We start from the raw sequence: 20,958 nt of genomic DNA, 5'->3' as shown, positions 1-20,958 counted from the left end.
CAGGTGGCTGTCAACACTTCCTGGCTGGCTCTTGGGCCAGCTTCACGTGAGTCTTTTCTTGAAAGACTAGTTACCTGGCTTTTCCCCTTTTCTCCTCGAAATCCATTCTTCAAGTCTCAGCTTAAGGCACATACTTTCCATGACCCCCTCGCTGCCCTTAGCACCCCCGACCCCTCTTCCCAGCTGGAAGGTGCTCTAAAAACTGTCCCCACCATCGAGCTTTGAGGCTGCCCTGGTGTTATTCTCTGAGTGTTTCACCCTGTCACTTCCTGATACCAGGCCTATGTCATACCATCATTCAACACAATAAATTTGAACACCTACTGGGTACCAAGCACGATGTTAGGTGCTGAGAAATAAAGAATAAAAAAAGTAATTGTCCCTGCCCCTTATGAGGTCTGGGTCTACTGAGGAAGAGGGACACAAATGGATATTTATGACATACAGTTTTAAATACACGTTCATAGGTGATGCAGTGATGCAGTGGGAGAATGGTACCTGACCACTGATCCAGCCTGGGGAGGGGGGGTCATATAGGGTTTTTCGGGGCAGTTAAGTCTGACCTGGGTCTTTAGAGATAAACAGAAGCAGCCAAAGGAAGAGTAGGGGACAGAGAATTCCAGAACAAGTGAATAAAATCACATTGTTAGAAGTAGCTGCATGAGAATAGCGACAGTCATCGGGGTGTCACTGTACTGCAGAGGGAAGGGAATGGGCGGCTGGAGAGGAAGCTGGACACAGGCAGGGTCCATTCATTCAGTAGATGTCAACTCAGCCCTTTCTGTGTGTCAAGCTCTGTTCTAAGAGTTGGGGATTAGCAAAGAGTGAAACGGACGAAAATCCCTGCCTCTTGGAACTGTCTATTCCTCTTCAGGAGACCAACAGCAAACAAAACCAATACCTAAAATACATAACAACATCAGAAAAGTGTTCTGCAGGAAAATAAAGCTGGGAATGTGGATCCAAAGTGCTAGGGAAGAGGGTTTCTAATTTTAGACAGGAGGGTGTAGGAAGACCCCACGGGGAAGGAGATATTTGAGATGAGGAAGAAGCCGTGCAGTTATCTGGGGTGAGAGTGACTTACGCAGAGGGGATGGCCAGGCCCTGGGGTGGAGCGTGCTGGGCGCTGGGTTCGCACGGGCCGGTGTGGCCGGAGCGGAGAGCCAGGAGCAGGCAGTGGTCGGGGAGGGCAGAGAGATAAGAGCAGCCAGAACAGGCAGGGCCTTGTCAGCCATTGTAGAGACTTTGGCTGTGACTCTGAGGGAAGCCGAGAGCGAAGAGAGCGCCCAGAGCAAAAGATCGACATGATCTGACTTCCGTTTTGGAAGAATTGCTCTGAATTCTGTGTTGGGAACAGATCTTGGAGGGCCTTTGAAGCATGTTTTTAAGAGAAAACAAAACGCCACAAAAACAAAAACAACAACTTGGATTTCTCTTCTGTAGGAAGAGCTCCAAAAAGTTTTAAGTAAGAGAATGATGTGGTCAGATTTGTGTTTGAAAAAGTCCACTCTGGCCGGTACGAAGGGTATATTGAAGTAGGTAGAGGTTAGAAACAGAGAAATCAGGCGGGCAACTGGTGCTGGAGGCCAGGACTGATGAGGGCGAGGCCTGACCTGTATCCAGACGTGGAGGAGGGACAGCTCGTGGTGGACACTCTGCAGGGCCTGGGGCTTTTTGCAGGGGGGAGTGAGAAATGGGGGAAGAATCAAGAGTGAGTCCCACAGGAATGAAGACAAAGACATACAGAATGGACTTGAGGACCCGGGGAGGGGGAAGGGTAAGCTGGGACGAAGTGAGAGAGTGGCATGGACATATATACACTACCAAATGTGAAATAGATAGCTAGTGGGAAGCAGCTGCATAGCACAGGGAGATCAGCTCGGTGCTTTGTGACCACCTAGAGGGGTGGGATAGGGAGGCTGGGAGGGAGGGAGATGCAAGAGGGAAGAGATATGGGAACATATGTATATGTATGGCTGATTCACTTTGTTATAAAGCAGAAACGAACACACCATTGTAAAGCAATTATACTCCAATAAAGATGTTAAAAAAAACAAAGAGTGAGTCCCATGTGTAAGTGGCTTGATAAGCCTCCAACAGAGAGTTCGTTTTCTTCTTTTTCACCCTTAACGTGCCTGGCATCTCTAGACATCACTTTTGAGGGCTGGAATGGATGGTTAGTCCTGGAGCAGCCCTGGTGGGCTGACTGTAAGTGCACGTCCAGGCTGCCCTGCACCTGTACTGATTTCTGGCACACAGAAAGGTCAAGGGGCTTTGGTGCCACCATTGCTGCAACTCTCTGGGTTGTCTAGGAAGTGAGACAATAGACTGTCCAAGCATCGCTCCCAAGGTTTACCATGGCTAATGGCATGTGCAATTCCCTGTCCCTAGAAATTAGTATGACTTATGGGGGAAGGGAACAAAAAAACAGGCTTGAGATGTAAGCCATCCTATGAGAGCAGGAAGTAGAAAAAAAAACACCCAGGGGTTGATTGATTTATCCTTATCTCCCAGGTAGCAAGTTAGCTAACAAGGATGAGAAAAGCTGAGGAAGGTCAGCCATCAAGAGCACTGGATGATTGTTGTGTATTGCTCTGTGCTGAGATGTAGGAAGTGAAATCTTCTCCAAGGCGGAATAATCATAAATGCCAAATACCTCCCTCGCTGAATGCCCTCCTCTCCTCTCACTCAGCCCCTGCTAACAAAGGACAGTGGTTGTGCTTCAGAGCAGAAGCCACAGGGTGCGGCTGTGGGGTGGGGGGACTGTCTCTGGATGTTGCAACCATCCCCCTGCTGCATCCGATCTCGTCCCACGCACACTGCCTGTGTCCCTACGCCGCCCATCGGCGTTGCCCAGATTTTCCCTTTTTCTTTTCCGGCATAAGTGGTCATTTCTCCCCCTTTCTTTCTCATGCATGTCTCAGTTTCAGCCACACCTTATAGAGTCCTGTGCTTGTACCCCAGAGGGCTCGGAATGGGAGCAACTGGGGACTCTCACCCAGCCCATATGGCTTCTTATTTCTTTCCTGCTGTCCCAGTCCTCAGCTCCTGATGAGCCAATGTTGATGAGTCTCCCTGTTTGCTTCCCTTCATCTCCCCGTGACCAGCCAGGACCCCCTTTAACCGTGTCTCTCCCAGGAGTGGGTAGGGGCAGGGTTAGGTGGGAGTAAGGTTGGGAGAGAGAAGTAGCATCGTAGGACAGGCCTTAGAATGAGAAGAACTTTCGGTGGGAATGAGTATTGAGTGCCTACTGGGTGCCAGGCTTTGTACTAGCTGTCGCACATATGGCTATCCTATTTCATCCTCACAACAACTTAAGAAGGTCCTTACCGTCTCCCCCTTTTGCAGATGAGGAAATTGAGGTTCAGGGCTTGCATAATTTGTGGGTGACAGGACCCAACCCTCCACTGCTTCCTACTGCCTTTGTCCAGTGCTGAGTTGAGATAGCCAAGTCCAAACTACAGCCAAGAGCCCTGCCTTCTAGACATGACACGATTACCCCATTTTACAGATGGGGAAAGTAAAGCTCAGAGAGGCCACTCAGCTGGCAGTGGTGGCCCAAGGCTTGTGCAGATCTGACCCCAGAATCAGAGCTCTTCATCACCATCAGCTATTTGGCGTTGGCACTCTTTTCCCTGGTGTACCCTAAACTACTCAGTTTTATCTGGGGGAGAAAGATGAAAACTGATAAGTATTAGTTAGAAGGAGACATTTACTATATATGGATGTTAGCTGGCTTTCTTTGGCCCCTATTAGCATACACAATCCTAAATTGTTTATTTTGTCACTTGAGAACATTTCAAAGGGGGAAAATGCATATTCAGAGCCCAGTTCCTAATCCCAGCTTATGGAGAAAGGCAACCTGTTCGTTAAGATCTGTTTGCAAGGCCCCGCCCTGCGTGTCTGGAAGTCGGCAAATCAGGCTCCTTCTTGCCTCCCACCCCCCTTGCCTGTCCCCACTTCACCCCGGGTGGGGTCTCTGCCATCCATGGAGGCACCCTCCCCAGCAGGGCAGGTGTATTCAGAGACGCTCGGAAGCCATTTGGCAAAAGGAGAAGGGAGCCATTGTTTGCTTGCAGTTGGAATCACATAACCTTTTCTTTCTGAAACATTTACATTCACGTCCACATCTCCCTGTCGCTACAGAAAATTGAGGAATCCATGCCCTACGCTCGGACGATGGAAGAGAGCCACGCAAAATTAGCAGAGCTGCTGGGCCTGAAAGCAAGGGGCTGGTGTCCCTTTCCTTCTAAAAAAAGGAGTCTGACTGTGAAAGGAAAAGAATTTTAATCAAAATGGAAAATAGGAATACAGCATGAAGCTTTCTTTTCCAACTTCAGATAATGTACACATCATCCCCACAAGACAAGGACGTAGGGGAGAGCTAGCAAACATTTTTCTAGCTGGAAATGTTAGCATCTATCTACAAGGACAAGTTTAGTGCTCAACAGCACAATAGAAATTTAAAAGGGAAAAACTCCAAACTTCTGCAGCCAAATTCTTCCCTCTGATTTGATTTACAGAGCTGTCTCTAGGGAGACTAACCAAATACCAAGCAAATTGGCATTTTAACCATTGTAATAGCCCACTTTTCTTATTATGACAGATACGCTGCACAGACCTAGGAAGGGCAGAGCCAGAAAAAGTGGAATTAGTTCCTTGGTGCTGCCTTTTGTTGGACACGCTGCATCAATTAAAACTACAACACGTTTTTTAAAAAAAGACCTCCCTACACCGGCATCAGTTCTGGTTTGTAATCTCTGTGATGACCTCCATGCTTGGGGATTAAGGACTGCATGGGGTTGCAGCAATCAAGCCCTTGTGGTCCTGGTTATTATTGCTTCAATAAATACATGGTTGCCGTGAGGTTTCCATTAACATCATGAAACTTGGGCCCTCCACAAATTGAGTAATTGCTACAGGCTTTTTGTTCTCCCTCTTTTGTCAATGCCCCAGCCTGAAATCCAGGTAGACAGGGACAGGAGTCATTTGCATATGCTAAACGCACCACAGAGATCCGTGTTCTCTCCCATTCCAAGCAGGAGTGGGGGATTCTGTTAAAGGGGTGTTTGGGTAAAGCTTTCAGGGGAACTTTCCACCCAGGCTTCACTAAAGAAGTCACCGAGCCCACTCCAGCTGCCTGGACAGGCAGTGCCTACGGATACACCAATCAGTTTGGACGTTTCTCTGAGAATGAAGCCACAGCTCTTGGGTAAACAGGATGGGGGGATGTGAGAGTGTTAATCGAAAGCTGTAGTGAATTACGGGTTTGTACTTTGTGTTTACACTGTCTCCAGGGCATGGCCATGTGGCTACCATTGTTGCAAGCCAGGTTCATGAGAAACAATTTACTTCTGTTCCCAGTTATGTCTGAGCTTGGATGTGTGTGTGTGTGTGTGTGTGTGTGTGTGTGTGTGTGTGTGTGTGTGTGTGTGTGAATTAAGAAGTTAAATGTACTTTAAGATAAACAGCAGATAGACATGTCAAAGAGAAAGCTTAGGTTAGCTCTTGTACAAACAAAATTTAGCCTAGTAAAGAATTTTACAAGATATTTGCATGGATCTTTACAAAGATCCATGCATCTTTTTGGTACAAAGAGCAAACAGCAGTTAGATCTGGGAAAGTCTTCCCCAGGCTGAAGCACCTCCAGCTTCTCCATCTCTCCGTGAAGGATGGAGAGGGTCTCACCTTGACTTTTCCGTAGCTTCCTTTGGGGATGAGAATCTTGTAGCCATTCACCTCCACCGAGAGCTCCTTCACCCAGGAGACGGCTGAGCCTCCCCGGTGCTCGTTCTTTGCCTCCACGCTGAAGAAGGGGAGGCTGGAAGTATGCAAACACTGTCGGGCCAACAGGTAGGCACAGGAGCCTTGGAAGTGGAAGAGGAAGCCATCAAACGTGTGATAGTGCGGCTCCCCAAATACCACGCACGTGCTGGTCTCCAACGGGCTGCAGTAGAAGAATTTGCCTTTGGGTTCGCACACCTCGTAGGGGCTGCAGGAGGCTTCCTGGCAGTAGATCTCGTTGTTGAAATCCAGACAGCGGCACTTGATGGTGCAGTTCAGGTCATCCCAGAACACCTCCCCTCGCCGAAGGAACTGTCCTGGGGAATAAGGACAGTAGAACTAACATTTATTGAGCATTTACCTTCTGTGCTGGGCATCAGGCTAAAGGCTTTACTTGCCTTATACCGTTTAATCCTCAGAAGAACCCGATTAGATATGAAGTGTTGCCCTCACTTGTCAAGTGAGGAAACTGGGGCTTAAGAGAAGTTAGGTAATTCATCCAAATCACTCAGCAACTCAACCGCAAAGCCAGGATTCCAAGCCAAGTCTGTCTGAATCCAATCTAAGCTCTTGACATTATTTTCACCACCACTGGTGAGCACACTTTCATTCAAGGAAAGACACATTGTCTCACTCCATGGGATACACCAGGACACACGGCAGTCCTTGCCTTCCTTTCGGCAATAAGAGGAAGGGTGTTCCGAAAGAAGGCCCTCCCCCACCCCCCGGGTAACTCGGCAACACTGTTGGTTCATTTGCGAACGTGATCATTCATTCACTCATCCACTCATTCAACAAACAGCTGTTGGGGGCTCAGTACGTGCCAGAAAAGAATCAGGAGTCAGACCCACAAATTTAAATCCCAGGCCTCCTGGGAAAATTCTGGAAAGGGCTGACCCCTAGCTTCCCACATTCCCAGGCTCATAAATCCTGTTTAGGCAGAACTTACACCTACACGAGTTGTCTTCTCCCCTCACCCTAGGCCCGGTCTAAGTCCAGCACTCCTCTCTCTTTATCCCGTGGACAGAACTTCTTGACAGAATCTACGTCAGGACAACAGTGAGATGGGGAGGGGAATGGTCCTAAGGGATGTGCTAATGTTTAAAATACTTCTATTGCCTTGGTAGGCATTCAGTCTTTAAAACCATTTCTCTAAATGAATGATTTCCCCCACCAAAAGCCTTGAAATCTACCAGTTCTTCATATCAACCTTCAGCTGACACGGCAGCATCTCTGGGCTGGGGGCTATGACCTAATCCTTGGTTGGGGGTCGGAGTCAAGAGAACTGGGCAATGGTCACAAGTCTGCAATCAACTGCCAAGACTACTGACTGAACTTCCACTTGTCTTAATGTTCTAACCCATAGAATGTGGACAAGGTTATTTTCTCATCCCTGCCTCCTGGGGAACAGAGATGCTATAAAAAGTTGGCACAGGTCAATAAGGTAGAAGTATTTGTACATTGAGACTGTCTGAAAAGGAAAGTATCAAAGATACAACATTAAGAATTGTAAACACTATCATATACACCAGGAGTAACTATAGTTTGAAACTGTAGCTTGAAAAGGTTTCTCAAATTTTTATAAAATGGAATACCTAATGCAGAGCACAAAGCTGCCAGGTGAGCCTAGGCAGAAGCCATGGCAGTTGGACAGTCCTTTCAATAGCTGTCCAACAGGAACAATTATGTCTCAACGGGCAGTTACGTTTCATATGGCCCCTGAGTGGGATAATAGATGTATTCACAGTCCCAGTAGTTCAGATGCATCAGCCCTGAAAACAGGCCCCTCCAACCTCAATGCCCTTTGGCACTCACCCAGGCTGCATATACTCTAACAGCCTCCACTCGGTATGATTTCCAATCTCTGCTTTCTCAGGCTTCCAATAAATGAGGGGGAAATGTCTTTGAATAGAGGAGGTTTGGACCAAAAGGTAGACTCTCTGAGATAATTTTGTTTGCAAAATGATGATATAATAAACCAGCTCTATGCAACACTTCCCCTGCTATCGTCCAGGCCAAATCCCCATCTCATTAGATTGACGTATGTCCAGTGGCACATTAAAATGCACAGCAGCCTGTATGAGGAGATTGAATTTGTCCTGTATGTGAAACCCAAAGCCATAACTCAGGAGGGAAAGAATGAAGTCAAAGTGAGGACTTTGTACACAGCTGGCATCTGACCAACCCCACAGCTCTGCGAGCCAGTGTTTTCCATTATCACAGCATTTCATTCCCGGGACTCAAGGAGAGGCTGTCACCCGGCACTTAGGTAGCATGGCCACAGCCAGTCAGCTCCATGACACTTGGACAAAGGCGAGAGGCGCTGGGTAGGTCCCTAGCCCAGGCCATAAAAGCGAGAGAGATAACGGGGCATTGGTTTGGTATCTTCATAGACCTTAGATGAAGATGTGTTTACACTCTGTAAGGGAAGACAGCGCAATCTCTGAAATCCTGGTGACCTTTGGAGCTAGATTCTTTTCTGTCCAGTTTAATACTGGCTTAGCTCTAAACATTTATTTGCTCTTCTGAACATGGAGGACTTTACAGAGTCCACAGAGGCAAGGATGCCCAGGCAGGCCATCTTCACAAATGACCTTTCCTCAGAGCAAAAGCAGAGGTTTGATAAGTGTGACCACAGCGCAGGGGATGGGGGCAGAGGGTGTGGGCATTTCAGATCAGGTGAATATGGCTCTTCTGATTATTACACATATCAAAGCCCTCAGGGCTGCTGAGACTCAGAGGTCACCTGGCCATGCTCTCAATGGAAGGAGGGCAAGAGGCCTCCTGAAATTTTCATCCCAACCCATAACTTCCTTGGGAATCTGGAAACATTTTCCCCAGGGTCATCTTCTGTGCTTACACAGTACCCTGCACTCATGTCTCTCATAATAGGTCTTACACTGTATCATCACTGTTTCTGTGCTGTCTTCTCTACCATGGTAGGGTCATGGGGGTCCAGAGCAAGCACCATCTTCAGCACCTAAGTGAGCGGCTAAGCACATTTGGAAAGATGCAGTGGCTGGAAGGCTGAATGGATGGATGGGTAGATGGGTAGATGGGTGGGTAGGTGAGTGGGTGAGTGGATGGGTAGATAAATGCACAGACAGATGGATAGATGATTGACTAATTGTAGTTGCTATAGCCTCCACTCCTAGAGGCAGAAATATGCCCAGAAATCCTGTTTTCTGAATACTTTTAGACATATAAGAAGCTGGAATCTATAAACCATGGTGTCCCTGTGAGAGTCCTGGGCTGTTTTGTACATCCGAAGGGCTTTTGACATTTCAGAGGAGGCTCCAAACTTTGGATGCCAATGTAAAGGAAACCCACGGAGGTTCACCTGCAGCTTGTTCACACAGACCTAAAGCCGGCTTTGATTCTCCCTAAATTCCTGCATGTTTTGCTGCTGCTTGGAGGACTTTAGGAGAAGCTACCCTAAAGACTATGACACATTTTTTCCTTTCTTTCTAATCATACTAGGAAGTACTGATTTACTCTCGTACAGACGTGGTGACGCTCCAAGCTCACCCACTCCCATGGATCTACAAAGCACAGGTGGTAGAGCAGGAGTAAAGATGAGAAGGAAAATTTAAAGGGGAAAATGGCAACAACAACGACAACAGAAATAATGTTAGGGCTTCCCTGGTGGCGCAGTGGTTGAGAGTCCGCCTGCCGATGCAGGGGACGCGGGTTCGTGCCCCGGTCCGGGAGGATCCCACATGCCGCGGAGCGGCCGGGCCCGTGAGCCATGGCCGCTGAGCCTGCGTGTCCGGAGCCTGTGCTCCGCAACGGGAGAGGCCACGGCAGTGAGAGGCCTGTGTACCGCAAATAAATAAATAAATAAATAAATAATGTTGAACAGGAGGGCTCTCTTCTGTCCCTCTGGCTGAGGAATCATTCAAGAGCCTCGTCCACTTTGCAGTAGTTCCCAATGGGGAGCTGTGTTCATACCCCAGGCAAAGACTTCAGAAACTGCGGTCTGGCCAGCGCAGGGTTTCAGCTCCTGCAGTGATGAACGTGCAAGCACAAATGACCTTGATCTCCATTACCCAGACGAGAGACTTCAAAGGGTAACGCATCAGCAATAAGTCCCCCCTACCGTGGCTTAAAAGCCTGCCTGTCTATCTAAACGAAGCAAACCTTGCTTTGCCTCAGAGAAGAGGAAATGCTTTTACCTCTGGAGGTGCAGCCATTGGCTGGGTCAATTTCCTTCCCATCAACTTTAAATGCCCAGCGACCTGGAACATTGACGTTTGTGGTCTCTTGGATATTCACAATATCAGGGGTCCTTGACCCCGGGAGGCTGAAATAATTGGTGATGTTTCCACCATTAAATCCTGCCTAGAGCACAAAAGGAAGGGCAGACTTTTGAGCACACACATCATCCCCTCCCCCCCGCCCCGACCTTGGTTTACTTGCCCCCCATCTTGTTTTCAGCACACCTGAAATCAAGAGACCCCCTTTTCCTGGAGTCTCTGGGGCCACCATTTCAGGTGATAAAGGCCCACTAGTTCATGCCACACCCGGATACAGGTATCAAAGATGGGCAAGACTAGTCCCTCAGTCCACCTGCAGGATCAGACGCTTCTCCAGTTCAAAGCAGGATTCCCCCCAGATGCTAAGAGCATAAGAAGAGAAGCACAGAGGAGGATGAGCCAGAGAACCACCTACCTGTGCCATCACTCCCCCAAGTCCCGTCAGGGGATCGCCGCCGCTCGCCGTCCCAGTGGTCCAGTTGATTTCGTAATAATTGAAGAGCGTGAATGTATAGGAGCCGTCGGACACCAGGACGGCCTGGAAGGTGTTCACCTGCAGGATGCGGATGGGTGGGTGGGCTCAGGACTCACATCCCCAGGAGCTCCTCTCCCCAGCAGGAGCTCCCTTTACCCTGCCCGCTCCCCACTCAAGCAGCTCAGAGCTGCTCCGACCCCAGCCTCTGTGCTCTGCCTTCTCTCCAAATATGTTCTCACCTCCAGGGGGAAAAGCAAGACATGTGGGGCTGTGCATCCAGAAGAGAAATTGCCTGAGAATAACCTAGAGGCTGACTCAGCGTCCCTCTTACATCTCTAACCGGTACCAGACAGGAAAGTCAGCGGCCCGACTCAGCATGTGATAATACGTGGGCACCTATAGATGGCAGCATGAGAATAAACTATAGGAACTAGTCAAGCCAGGGAGAGGGCTGTGAGCACCTGTTCCCAGAGCAGGTGGCGTAGGGCGTGGGGTGGGGAGGGAGAGGGCAGAGCACGCAAATGCCAGTCGGTGTGACTCTAGAGGTGGCATGGGCCCTGCTCTCTCGCTTCCTGGAACACACCACTAACCTTGGTGAGATGTCTCCCCCTCTTTTAAATGCAGGTTGGAAAGTGATTTTTAAAAAGCACTTGGTGGGGAGAAATTGCTCCTCTAATGGAGCATTTATGCATCACTTTATATCTGCAAAATTCTCCACCCCCCATCTGTACCTCAACCAATGCTAAGACAGGCAATTTTTTTGGCACATTCCCATCATAGGAGCTAAGAAAACTGAGGGCTCAGGGAAATGAATTGCTGGAAATTCCACAATGACCCAGCAACAGAAAACAGAATTGGAGCCAGAGCTCCCAGTCTGATCTCTTCGTGCACTGTCATTACACACGGTCTTAATTTTCAACTTTTTAGGATAGAGATGTTATATACATTCAAATCAGTCCTGCAAACAGTTTCCAGAAACAAGCTGTAGCAAACTCTGTCCTTTACTATTTCCCTTTGCTAATCCCTACCCCCTGATGCATGTTTTCAGGAAATTCAAGTAAAAAACAGAGTTAAAAGGAGAGGCTGCTTCGACCTTTTCCATTCAAACCTAGCATTTTCCCAGCTGCACGATACCGTCCTGGTTAACATTCTGTCAGATGCAGAGGAAGACCCACATCCTTATCCTGTGTAATCAGACTGGGGTAGAGGATCTTGGAAGCCCCAAATCTCCCATCCTAGACAGTCCCAGGGAGGGAGAAAAGGTGCAAGTAAAGAAAAGCCCTTTTTGTGCACGAGAACTTTCTCCTCAAGCTCCGTGCTTGCCACAGCTGATGGCGTTTATGATAGAGCCGCCCAGCTTTATGCCTCCATTCTCTGGCCCCGTTCAACAAAAGGGCAAAGTGGGACACAGAGAGGACCGAGCAGTCACCTATATGGCCGCTGTGGGGTCAGATTCATGAGAAAGGCATAAAGTCAAGGACACAAGGACCAAAGCTAAACCCTCCTTCAGACCAGGATGCTTCTTCCGGATGTGAATTCCTTCTCCTGAAATAAAGTTGGTAATATCTTTGGTCCAAGCAGGTCTTGAAAGCAACCCATGTCTGATCCCAGAAGTCACCTTAAAACCAGCCAGCCATCCTAAGAACGTTCCAGAAGCTGGCTTGCCCTCATGCACCCTTTCCCTCACTCTCACCACCCCCCCCCAACAGGTAACTCTTCAACATGGGTTGTAAGACTGCTCTGGATCTGTTCTTGTAAAACCATGTTTTTAATTCTTGAAAAGCCCTTTTATACTTCAGAGGACTTCTAATGCTACCTGGAGCGGGCAGCTGAGGAGAAAGTTTAGGATTCAGAGCTAGGAGACTGGGTTTGCACCCTGCTCCGCCTCATATGAGGTTCAACTCCCTTTTCTTGACACTTGGGCAAGTTACTTAACTTCTCTGGGCCTGTTCCCTCACCTTTAAAGTGGACGGCGAGCTTCCCTGGGAACATTCTTGTGAGGGCTAAATGATTTGCAAAGATAGACTATCACAGCCCTGGGTTCACAGTCAGCCTCAATAAATATTAGTTCTCCTTCCTTAAAGTAAACACATCCTCTTGACTTTCTACTGGGCTTCTGCTTCTAAAAGATCTCTCATGCCCAGTGTTTAGTTGGCCTGTTGATACGTGTTCCCCTAAAGAAGGGGGTGCCTAGGATAATGGGAGATGGAAGAGGGCCCCGATTTCGAAGACAGGAATGGATGGACACTCCTGCAGCTCTGGAGGATTTTTATCATCTTTTTCTCCAAGGAGCTCAAAGCACTGAGAGGTGACCTCATTCACCCTCATTGAAAGAGTCCTCACCTAGTCCAGAAATTTACGCCAAAAGTACAAACCAGAAAGTATCTAAATTATCTTGCCATTTTTACTGCCAATGGAAGTGTTTTTGAAAAACTGGTGGTCAGCATTTGATGGGCATTTCATCTCTCTTTTTTTCTCCCTCTGACACTAAAATGTATCGATCGCTGGCATCCTGCATCCTAAAGCTGTAAGGTATGAGGCTCAAGGACATAAAACATCACCCAAGGAGTCGTTAGCAATCCATAACATGACAGAGGGACATTTTTGCTTCTTTAGAGGTTATTTCTAGCCAGTGCATCCACTGTTTAAACTTGTACCTTTCTGTTCTCCAGAACCTCTTAGTGATAAAGTGCATTGCGATGCTCTGGTCAGAAGGTGCAAAGAGGCAGGGTGCTCACAGCAGGGCAGCTACGAAATGCAAGCCCAGCACTTTTCCAACTCTGTCTCTAACTCAGTAGTTTCTGTTTCACCCTGAAACAACTGACTCATCGCCAGGGAAATCGGAAAACAGATGGAATTGGAAATAATCCTAAGAAAGCGGAGGGAAGACTTCTGAGTGTCTTTGCTTACTGGAAATTATACATTGAAGACGCATCTGCTGCTTCAAAAAACTCCATTGCCAAAGTCATCCAAACAAACGGCAGGCTTTCCTGAAAATTACACTCTGTCCCTTTACGTAGAAAGTTGATTATCTCTATAATAATGCCAGTGATAATCTTTCTTATATGACTTTTATTTGATTGCCCATTTAGGATTTCTGAGCAGATGCCGAAACTTTATTCATGAAACACTTTAACTGCCCAATCCAATTAGCATCAAATATGAATAATTCTAGCCCTGGTCACAATTTTAAAAAAGGTCATAACATAATAAAGTGAGCCAGATCATTTGGCTCCAAACTGGCACCCTAGCTTCCTTTTCCTATCAGGTTTTGTGAAAAAAGAAAAAAAGGAAATTAGCTGATGGAGAGAGGCATTTGGGCCTCTGGTAAGGAAAAGGGACCTTTGGGTTCCTGGTGGGTCCCTAATCGTATGGGGTCTCAGTGTCTCAATCACTCCTGCAAAATAGGAATGCTACCTACTGCAAGAAAAATGTGGAGGGCTTCTTTATAGACATTTGTAATGGTTCGTGATAGAGATGACACATCTTCTGAAATATTACGGCTGACTGGACTGGTTAGGTGTGATAGCTCCCTCTGTTTCCTGGAAAGTGGGTGGCAAGACTCCTCAGTTTAACTCAAGGAAACTGACATTCTTCAGCTCTAACAATTAGACTCCTTCACAGTAGTGAAGATGGACAAGAATTAGATGTCAGAATACGAAGTGGAAAAGGGAAAATTTGAATGATTACAGGTGTGGTGCTGCTCCCTCCATAAAACGTGACTTCCTCCCAGGTCACAATGAAAACCCAAGTGGCAGAGAAGGTTGACATGTCTTTGAAGTACTTCCTGATGTCCTTGGTGGCTCTTTTCAAGATGACAGGGTCCATGGTCTCTCTGTAATAGATCTCGCCTCGAATCCCATTGTGCACATCTGCCCAAAATGGAGCAATGAAGGCCCTCCCATCCGTCAGGGGAAAAGATTCAGGCGTGAACTGGCTCACTAGCACGTTGAATGAAACAACTCCATTGTTATTGACCTACAAAAATAAAAGAGGTTTTGCACAGTGGATCTGAGACTATGACAATTTCAGAGTCATAAACCAAGACAGATGCTCACCTAATCATATGAATGGAAACGACTTTTAAACCACTGAATCAGAACCCCCAAACAGCAGCTTCCATTGCTCAACTAGGAGGTTCATTTGCTTCCAGACAAACTCATTGGTTTCCTTTCACTTTCAATTTGTAGCCAGCTGCATTTCTTATTAATAATCAGCCTCATTTTCATGTTCTCTATCCTGTCTTTATTTATACTTATCAAATGCTACTGGATTGTGTGTGTGTGTGTGTGTGTGTGTGTGTGTGTGTTGGGCTAGGCAGTGGCTTATGTGGACAATAAAGAAGATCCAGAGTTACAGATGCAAAATAGACAGGAAAAAACCCAAAAAACATGGAAGCAGAAAGTTAAATTAAAAAACTGAGGAACTCTATATTAGACCTTGATTCCTATTACATGACAAAAGAGGAGTGTCAGTGAAAGGTAAAGCAAATACTCCATCACCAAACTCAGATCTCGAGATGAACCATATCCCACCCTGGATGAGACATTTAAAGGATTTTTATTGATGTCAGAACCACTCAGTACTCAGAAAAAGATAAGGTTACGATCTACAGATGAGCCCAATTCCATTACAGCTCCTGTAGTTTGTTAGCTTCTTTGTATAGTCTCTGCACAAAATAGAGACATGAAAACTTTACATTGTATATGTAAATGACTATCTTATGGTGATTTCTTCATGATTTATAAATGGCTTAGTAAACTTATTAAATTACTAAACCTTACTGCAAATAACAAGCCGATATATATATTCATAAACAGGATCTGTAAACAATTTGCCTCTGCCTGTGTCTGCAGCTCAATATGTTGGTACATGAAGCTGATTAACCCAAAGGCTTGTATGGTTTCAACAGCAGGAGTGTCTGTGATGGGAATACTTGCAATTCCTCAATAGAGAAACATTCTATTGTTAGGTTCATATTTAATTAGTAATATTATGGACATTAACAGTGACTCAGATCCCAGAGATAAGTAATCAGTACCTGGGTCGAGGGTATGAATGTCAACCTATTTTGGAAGCAAGGGTGGGTGTGCAGTTTGGAAAGGAAGCTGGAGATCCAGCTACAAGGACATTGAGAGTCTACTGTCTGCAAGTATCAGTGAACAACCCAGAAGCCTGAACAAGACTGCATGACTTAAAGTGCTGGAAACCCAAGGAAAAATTTGCCCTCAAATAAGCCTCCCCCAAATTAAGGACCCTCCTTCTGCAAAGGCAAGAATTATTCAGACTCCATGTCACTTAGTACAATGGAGGAGAAAGGGGAGCTTAATTAAATACACGTGTTCTAGAGGTCTAGGAGACCAAGGCTTCCAGAATGGAAGTCCTGTGCAGCCCTCTCATCTCCAAAATCAGGTCAACACATTTGGAAACTTACAATCAGCTGTTATAGACTAAGGAGGCTCTACAGTGAGCAGAGCATAAAAGGCATTTCAGGATGCCGGAGCAATGTGTTTTCTAGGGAACAGTGGTGTAACTAAAACACACAGACTAGCAGAGGAAGTTAGTGACGACTCAGATGTGTTTTGATTATATTCTATAGTTAAGAGCAGTGGTTTCTCAAACTTTTGTGGGCATCAGCATTCCCTGGAGGGCTTGTTCAAACAGATAGCTGGGCCCCCCTCCCGGATTCAGTAGGTCTGGGGTGGGTCCTGAGAAGCGACATTTCTCGCAAGTGCCTAGGTGGTGCTGATGCTGCGAATGCAAGGACCACAGGGTACCTAATGGAAGAGGGGACTCTTTCCTAGTGGGAGTCAGCCTGGAGCTATCCATCAGAAGTTGGGGAAGACAGAGGTCCCAGATGCAGAGAAGGCCAGAGATGGAGGCGCCTGGAGTTCTCTTTCTGCTTCCAGGGCAGGGCGCAGGATAGAATAGGATGTAATATAACCTACGTTTGCTTCACTCCATTCTTTTAAGGCCGAAAATCAAGACAGGTTCAGTTGCTCTGAATCTTCTTGTCAATGTGCCATAGTCTCACTAGCAGCAATTCCAATGATCAAACACTTAAAACAACCTGAGAACACAGGTGCGCAGGAGAGCTCTGACAGCAAATGGTACCATTTCTTCATGAGGCCCTGTGGCATATCTCAGGCCCAGTGAGGTTGGCCAATTCTGCAAACAACCTTTATATAATAGTTGAGCGCCCCTCTACTCTGACTCTGCTCCGAGTTGGTAGGAAGCCTCAGAAGAGCAGATGCCTAAAGTCTTCACACCCCCAGAAGGGAAAGAAAATTGCTATTGCTCCTATTGTGGTTCATTGTATCTTTTTATCTTGTCGAGTGGCAGAAATAATGTTCCTGGCATTGGGGCCTTCTGCTTCACTTGGGTGTTTAATCACTCACAAAAGCCATCCATTGCTCTGGATACTCCTCTGCTATGAACATTAGCCATGAAATATACCTTTGACTTTCTTAATCATCAAACCTATCAGCTCATGAAATCTCAGAACTCGTCATCTGGGCTGCCAACAAATCCTCCATGCCCAGAGCCCTGGAAGAAGGTACTTAAAATACTTTTCCTTAATGACCAGCAAGGTGGGAGAGCCCTAGAGCAACAGCTGGGCTGCTTGTCACTTACATAGATGGTGCGGTAAGGAACGCCAAAGAAGAAGATGGGGATGGCCAGCTTAATCTCAGGTGAGCTTCCGTCGTCTACTTTAGGGGTTTTGGTGTCATTCTGCCAAAATGGATACATGAGCTCCCTGGGCTGAACTGTCAAGAGACAGGGAGGTTAGGTAGATGGCCTATCCCTCTTCGGTTCGGCAAGCTGCTTTCCTCCCACCCGCTAAAGCCAGCTTCTTTCAGTAAGTCTTACAAACGACGTGTAAGTCAGATAGGCTTTTCATTTATCCTCAACCTCAGCTGGACACGGTGCGTTATCTTCTGCCTCTGGAAAGGGGAGCGTGGAAGTGATGGCATTTCTCCTTAAGAGAAATCACTTCCCGCTTCATTTCTATGTTTCTATACATTTAGGAGACAGCAGTGGTTAACACTGGCTGGAAGATTGTGAAATCAGCCCTGCCTGGGGCTCTCAGAACACTGAGAGGTGCCTCTAGGTCTGGTGTGGCTTAGCCCACTGAATCCTTGATCAGAAGGCAACATACAGAGAATGTGGCCAGTGGCTATGAGACTCCCTTCTAGCTCAAGAAGTCTACTATCAAGTCTTTTCCTGAAAGGAGTCCCCTTCCTCCAGATGCACAATAGGAGAAGATACCAGATCACAGAGGAAATAAACAATAGTTGGATCTGGGACAAGAGTGGGAAGAGAGGGTTAGTAACTGGCCTGTGAATGACCTTGATTGAGCTCCGGCCCCATGAGAAGTCTCTCTGCCCAGCTCCTGTTTATAAAGACAGATATGGGATCCTCTGGGGCAAAGGAGGTTGGGCCTTTGAGCACCCTTTGGGGAGGAGGCGTGGGGCGCTTACTCATCATCCTGGTCAAAGGTGCGAGTCATCACACAGACACACACAGCTCCCCTCCTGTAACCGTGTCACCACCTCTCTTGGCAAGCTGCTTGTTTCTCAGAAGTTTCTCATCCAAACTCTTGCAAGGGGTGGCCCAGTTCAGAGAGAGAAATTAGACAATTTCCCCAGGGTCTACTTTACGGATGATCATGTCCAATGGCATTTATGAAATAATTTATATCTGGGGTGTAATGTTTCTTTGCCTCTGTCCTTTCTTTTCTTGGATGAAAATAGAGCAATAGAACATCATCTATTCTTCCATTTTCTTAAATCATATGTGGCAAATCCATCTGGGGCTTCTGCTGACAGTTCATGAGGCACCTGCTTGCAAATGTTGATGCCCCATCCTCAGGTCGGGGGCCCCTCCTTGGGAGAATCCCTGCTCTGTGCTGATGGAGCAGATAGGCTGGCGAGAAACCACCGAGGGCTGCCCTGCTCTTTTGGGAGCCTTTAAGTGAGCAGAGAGCAGCTCATGTAAGAGAGTGGCCAAGTGACCAGAAAGCAGCTCAGTAGTGCCTGGACAAGAGCAGGGAATGAGGGGAGGTCTGCCTGGAGGAAGAACTACTCTGTTTCCAAGGGCTAACTAACATCAGAGGGAAGTGGGGAAGACGAGCCTGGTCATTAGTGTATAAGCATCGTTCCCCAACCTTCAGAAGTCTCTGTGAAGCCAACCAAAGGAAATCTTTGGGAGGTGCTGTAGTTAGTTTTATCACAAGGGCACTCAGCCCACGTGCTTTATTTAATGTCACAATCAGTAGACAAAAAAGGTTTCTCTAACAGTCATAATTACATAGAAGTAACAAATTCCAAATTCCCAGAAGGAAGCAATTTTTAAAAAAATCTCTTTATAATCCCTATCATAGAATTATACACAGGTACTTATTAAATTTGAAGGGTACTGAACATTCTCAAATTAATAATAATAAATCAAATCGTGTCATGGATTTATCCTTCATGGGGAACTTTTTAGAAGTGATGTCCAAGTGTGAACAAGGTCTCAAGTTCACGCTGAATTGTAATCATTTGAATGGAAAGATTAATTGGTATTCGGGGCAGTGTTGGCCAATCTGCCTAGGATATGAGAAATCCATGCCCCTCCTAAGGAGACAGAAAACTATGGTCAGAGAGATTGTCCCTAACTTCTCTCTCTGCTCCAAAGGTGACACAAATTTGCAAGATTCATCCCTTCAGGAATGATCCTGACTAGCTCATGATTTTGAACAGGAAAGGATGGACAATCAACAATTTTCAATTTTAAGAAGAATACAAATAATCAAGATATCTAATATTGTAAGTACTTATCAAATAGTTGTTGAATAAAAAAAATATGACTAATAAAAGGGAGTAGGTTTAAACTACAGTAATTCCTACCTTAGAAGTCATTACTATTATAAAAATATAGCTTGTTAACAGCATAGCCTATCAATAGAATCAGAGTTAATAAAAGAAAGAATCTCCTTACCCATGCTGATTTTAGGCCAGGAATTTTACAATAAACCTTATGTTCCCAGAACGCTTTTTTTTTTTTTTTCCTCCAAATAAGACATACTTTCTTAGAGCAGGAGTACGAGGTTAGAGGCAGTGGGACTCATTATTGTGGGGTTTCACACTATAGCCCGCCTGCGACAACTGCTTAAATTTATCCAATCCTAGAAAAATGTTAGGGCTCCACATGCCTTATAGATCTGTTCACTCAGACTTGTAATCATGTGTCCGCTGAACTAAACAAACAAAACAAAGAAGATGCTCTAGAATTTTAGCCATAAAAGTTTCAAATCGATATAGACTTTCCCACCTTTCTTGCCTAAAATTCAAAAACTGTAGAAAGAAATGCATGTGATCTCCTGCCTACCCGGGGCAATGCTACATAGAGAAAAAGGAGGAATCACGGAGGGAAAAATTTTTCTTATTTCACTTGCAGTTTTAGATCTTTGGCCATTGTAAATGGCCACTGATACTCAAGTCACTGACATTAATGCCACTGGAACTCCCTCATTTTGGCTTAAACAAGTGTATTTGTTAAAGTCTGTGCCACCAGTTAAATGCCTTCATTGGAATCAATCATCAGGCATGGGATGCACACACACCTACCCTGTGTACTTTTAATGAAAATAATTTGCATTATCTTAAAGACTTATTCCATTGACCTGGGGCAACTTGGTATATACAAATTGTGTTCGAAGTGAAATAAGAAAAAGTAGGAATGTAAATGAACATCATTCAGAGTTAATGTATTTTGCCCTTGACGGCAGAATTTAATTTACATTTTTCTTGTTGTAACTGTAGACACATGTACACCTGCCCTGATAATTACAGTTCCAACAAAAGCGTCTCTTTATAAATTCAAGAGCATGCTAATCATGAGCTTTATGGAATTTTGTAGTACTCACCTTGGTGCCGTACAAGTGCGAAGATGAAAGAGACCCAAATTCTAAGTAATGATGAATAATTCATCCTGGAATTTTAAAAAGAAAAAGAAAAAAAAATCCCCAGCTTGCCAGAGTAAACAGAACACCAGGTGTGTTTGGTGGCAAGTCCCAAGACACATCACAACCATCATAGAACATTCACATAACAGCATCAACAGTTCTGAGTCAGGATGAAATGCCCTGGATGCTGGCAGGCCCTCCTATGTTCAACACCTCATGAACAAATTAGATTCCCCCGTGAGAAGCAGTTTGGAAGTGTAATGAGATCATTCAAATTGTCAGGAAATTATAAAGAATCAATGAGCACGGCAATGAGTCAAGGAAAGGAATCTACTCTCCAGCTACTAAAGCCCTGAAAAACAGGACCCCACTCTAAAGGTGCCTGTTGTGTCTCTAGAACAGACATCCATCCTTATGACACCAGGCTCTCCTAATTTTCACAACAGCTTTCAATCAGGATCCCATAAAAGTCAGTTAAAACACAATGTGGTCCT

At 46.0% G+C, this 20,958-nt stretch overlaps 1 protein-coding gene across 2 annotated transcripts in view; it reads right to left on the bottom strand.

Annotated features, from left to right (window-relative positions):
* The window catches only part of TECTA (tectorin alpha), a gene marked incomplete at its 3' end in the record, with an annotated part of 67,323 nt that extends 46,531 nt beyond the window's left edge, over nt 1–20,792 (bottom strand). For both annotated transcript variants that reach the window (XM_082628502.1, XM_082628503.1), the window contains exons 1-6: nt 20,426–20,792; nt 17,149–17,282; nt 14,206–14,493; nt 10,456–10,593; nt 9,960–10,125; nt 5,689–6,101 (exon numbers count right to left, since the gene is read on the bottom strand). In XM_082628502.1, the coding sequence (XP_082484628.1) occupies nt 5,689–6,101; nt 9,960–10,125; nt 10,456–10,593; nt 14,206–14,493; nt 17,149–17,282; nt 20,426–20,489 (1,203 nt within the window). In that variant the 5' untranslated portion in view covers nt 20,490–20,792. The remainder of the gene's footprint in view (nt 1–5,688; nt 6,102–9,959; nt 10,126–10,455; nt 10,594–14,205; nt 14,494–17,148; nt 17,283–20,425) is intronic.
* Nucleotides 20,793–20,958: the final 166 nt, after the last annotated feature.

This window comes from Mesoplodon mirus (genome assembly GCF_964341445.2).
Source record: "Mesoplodon mirus genome assembly, chromosome: 7".
NCBI lineage: Eukaryota > Metazoa > Chordata > Mammalia > Artiodactyla > Ziphiidae > Mesoplodon > Mesoplodon mirus.
Note: the sequence above shows the minus strand (reverse complement) of the source record. Positions and strands in the feature narration are given on the sequence as shown.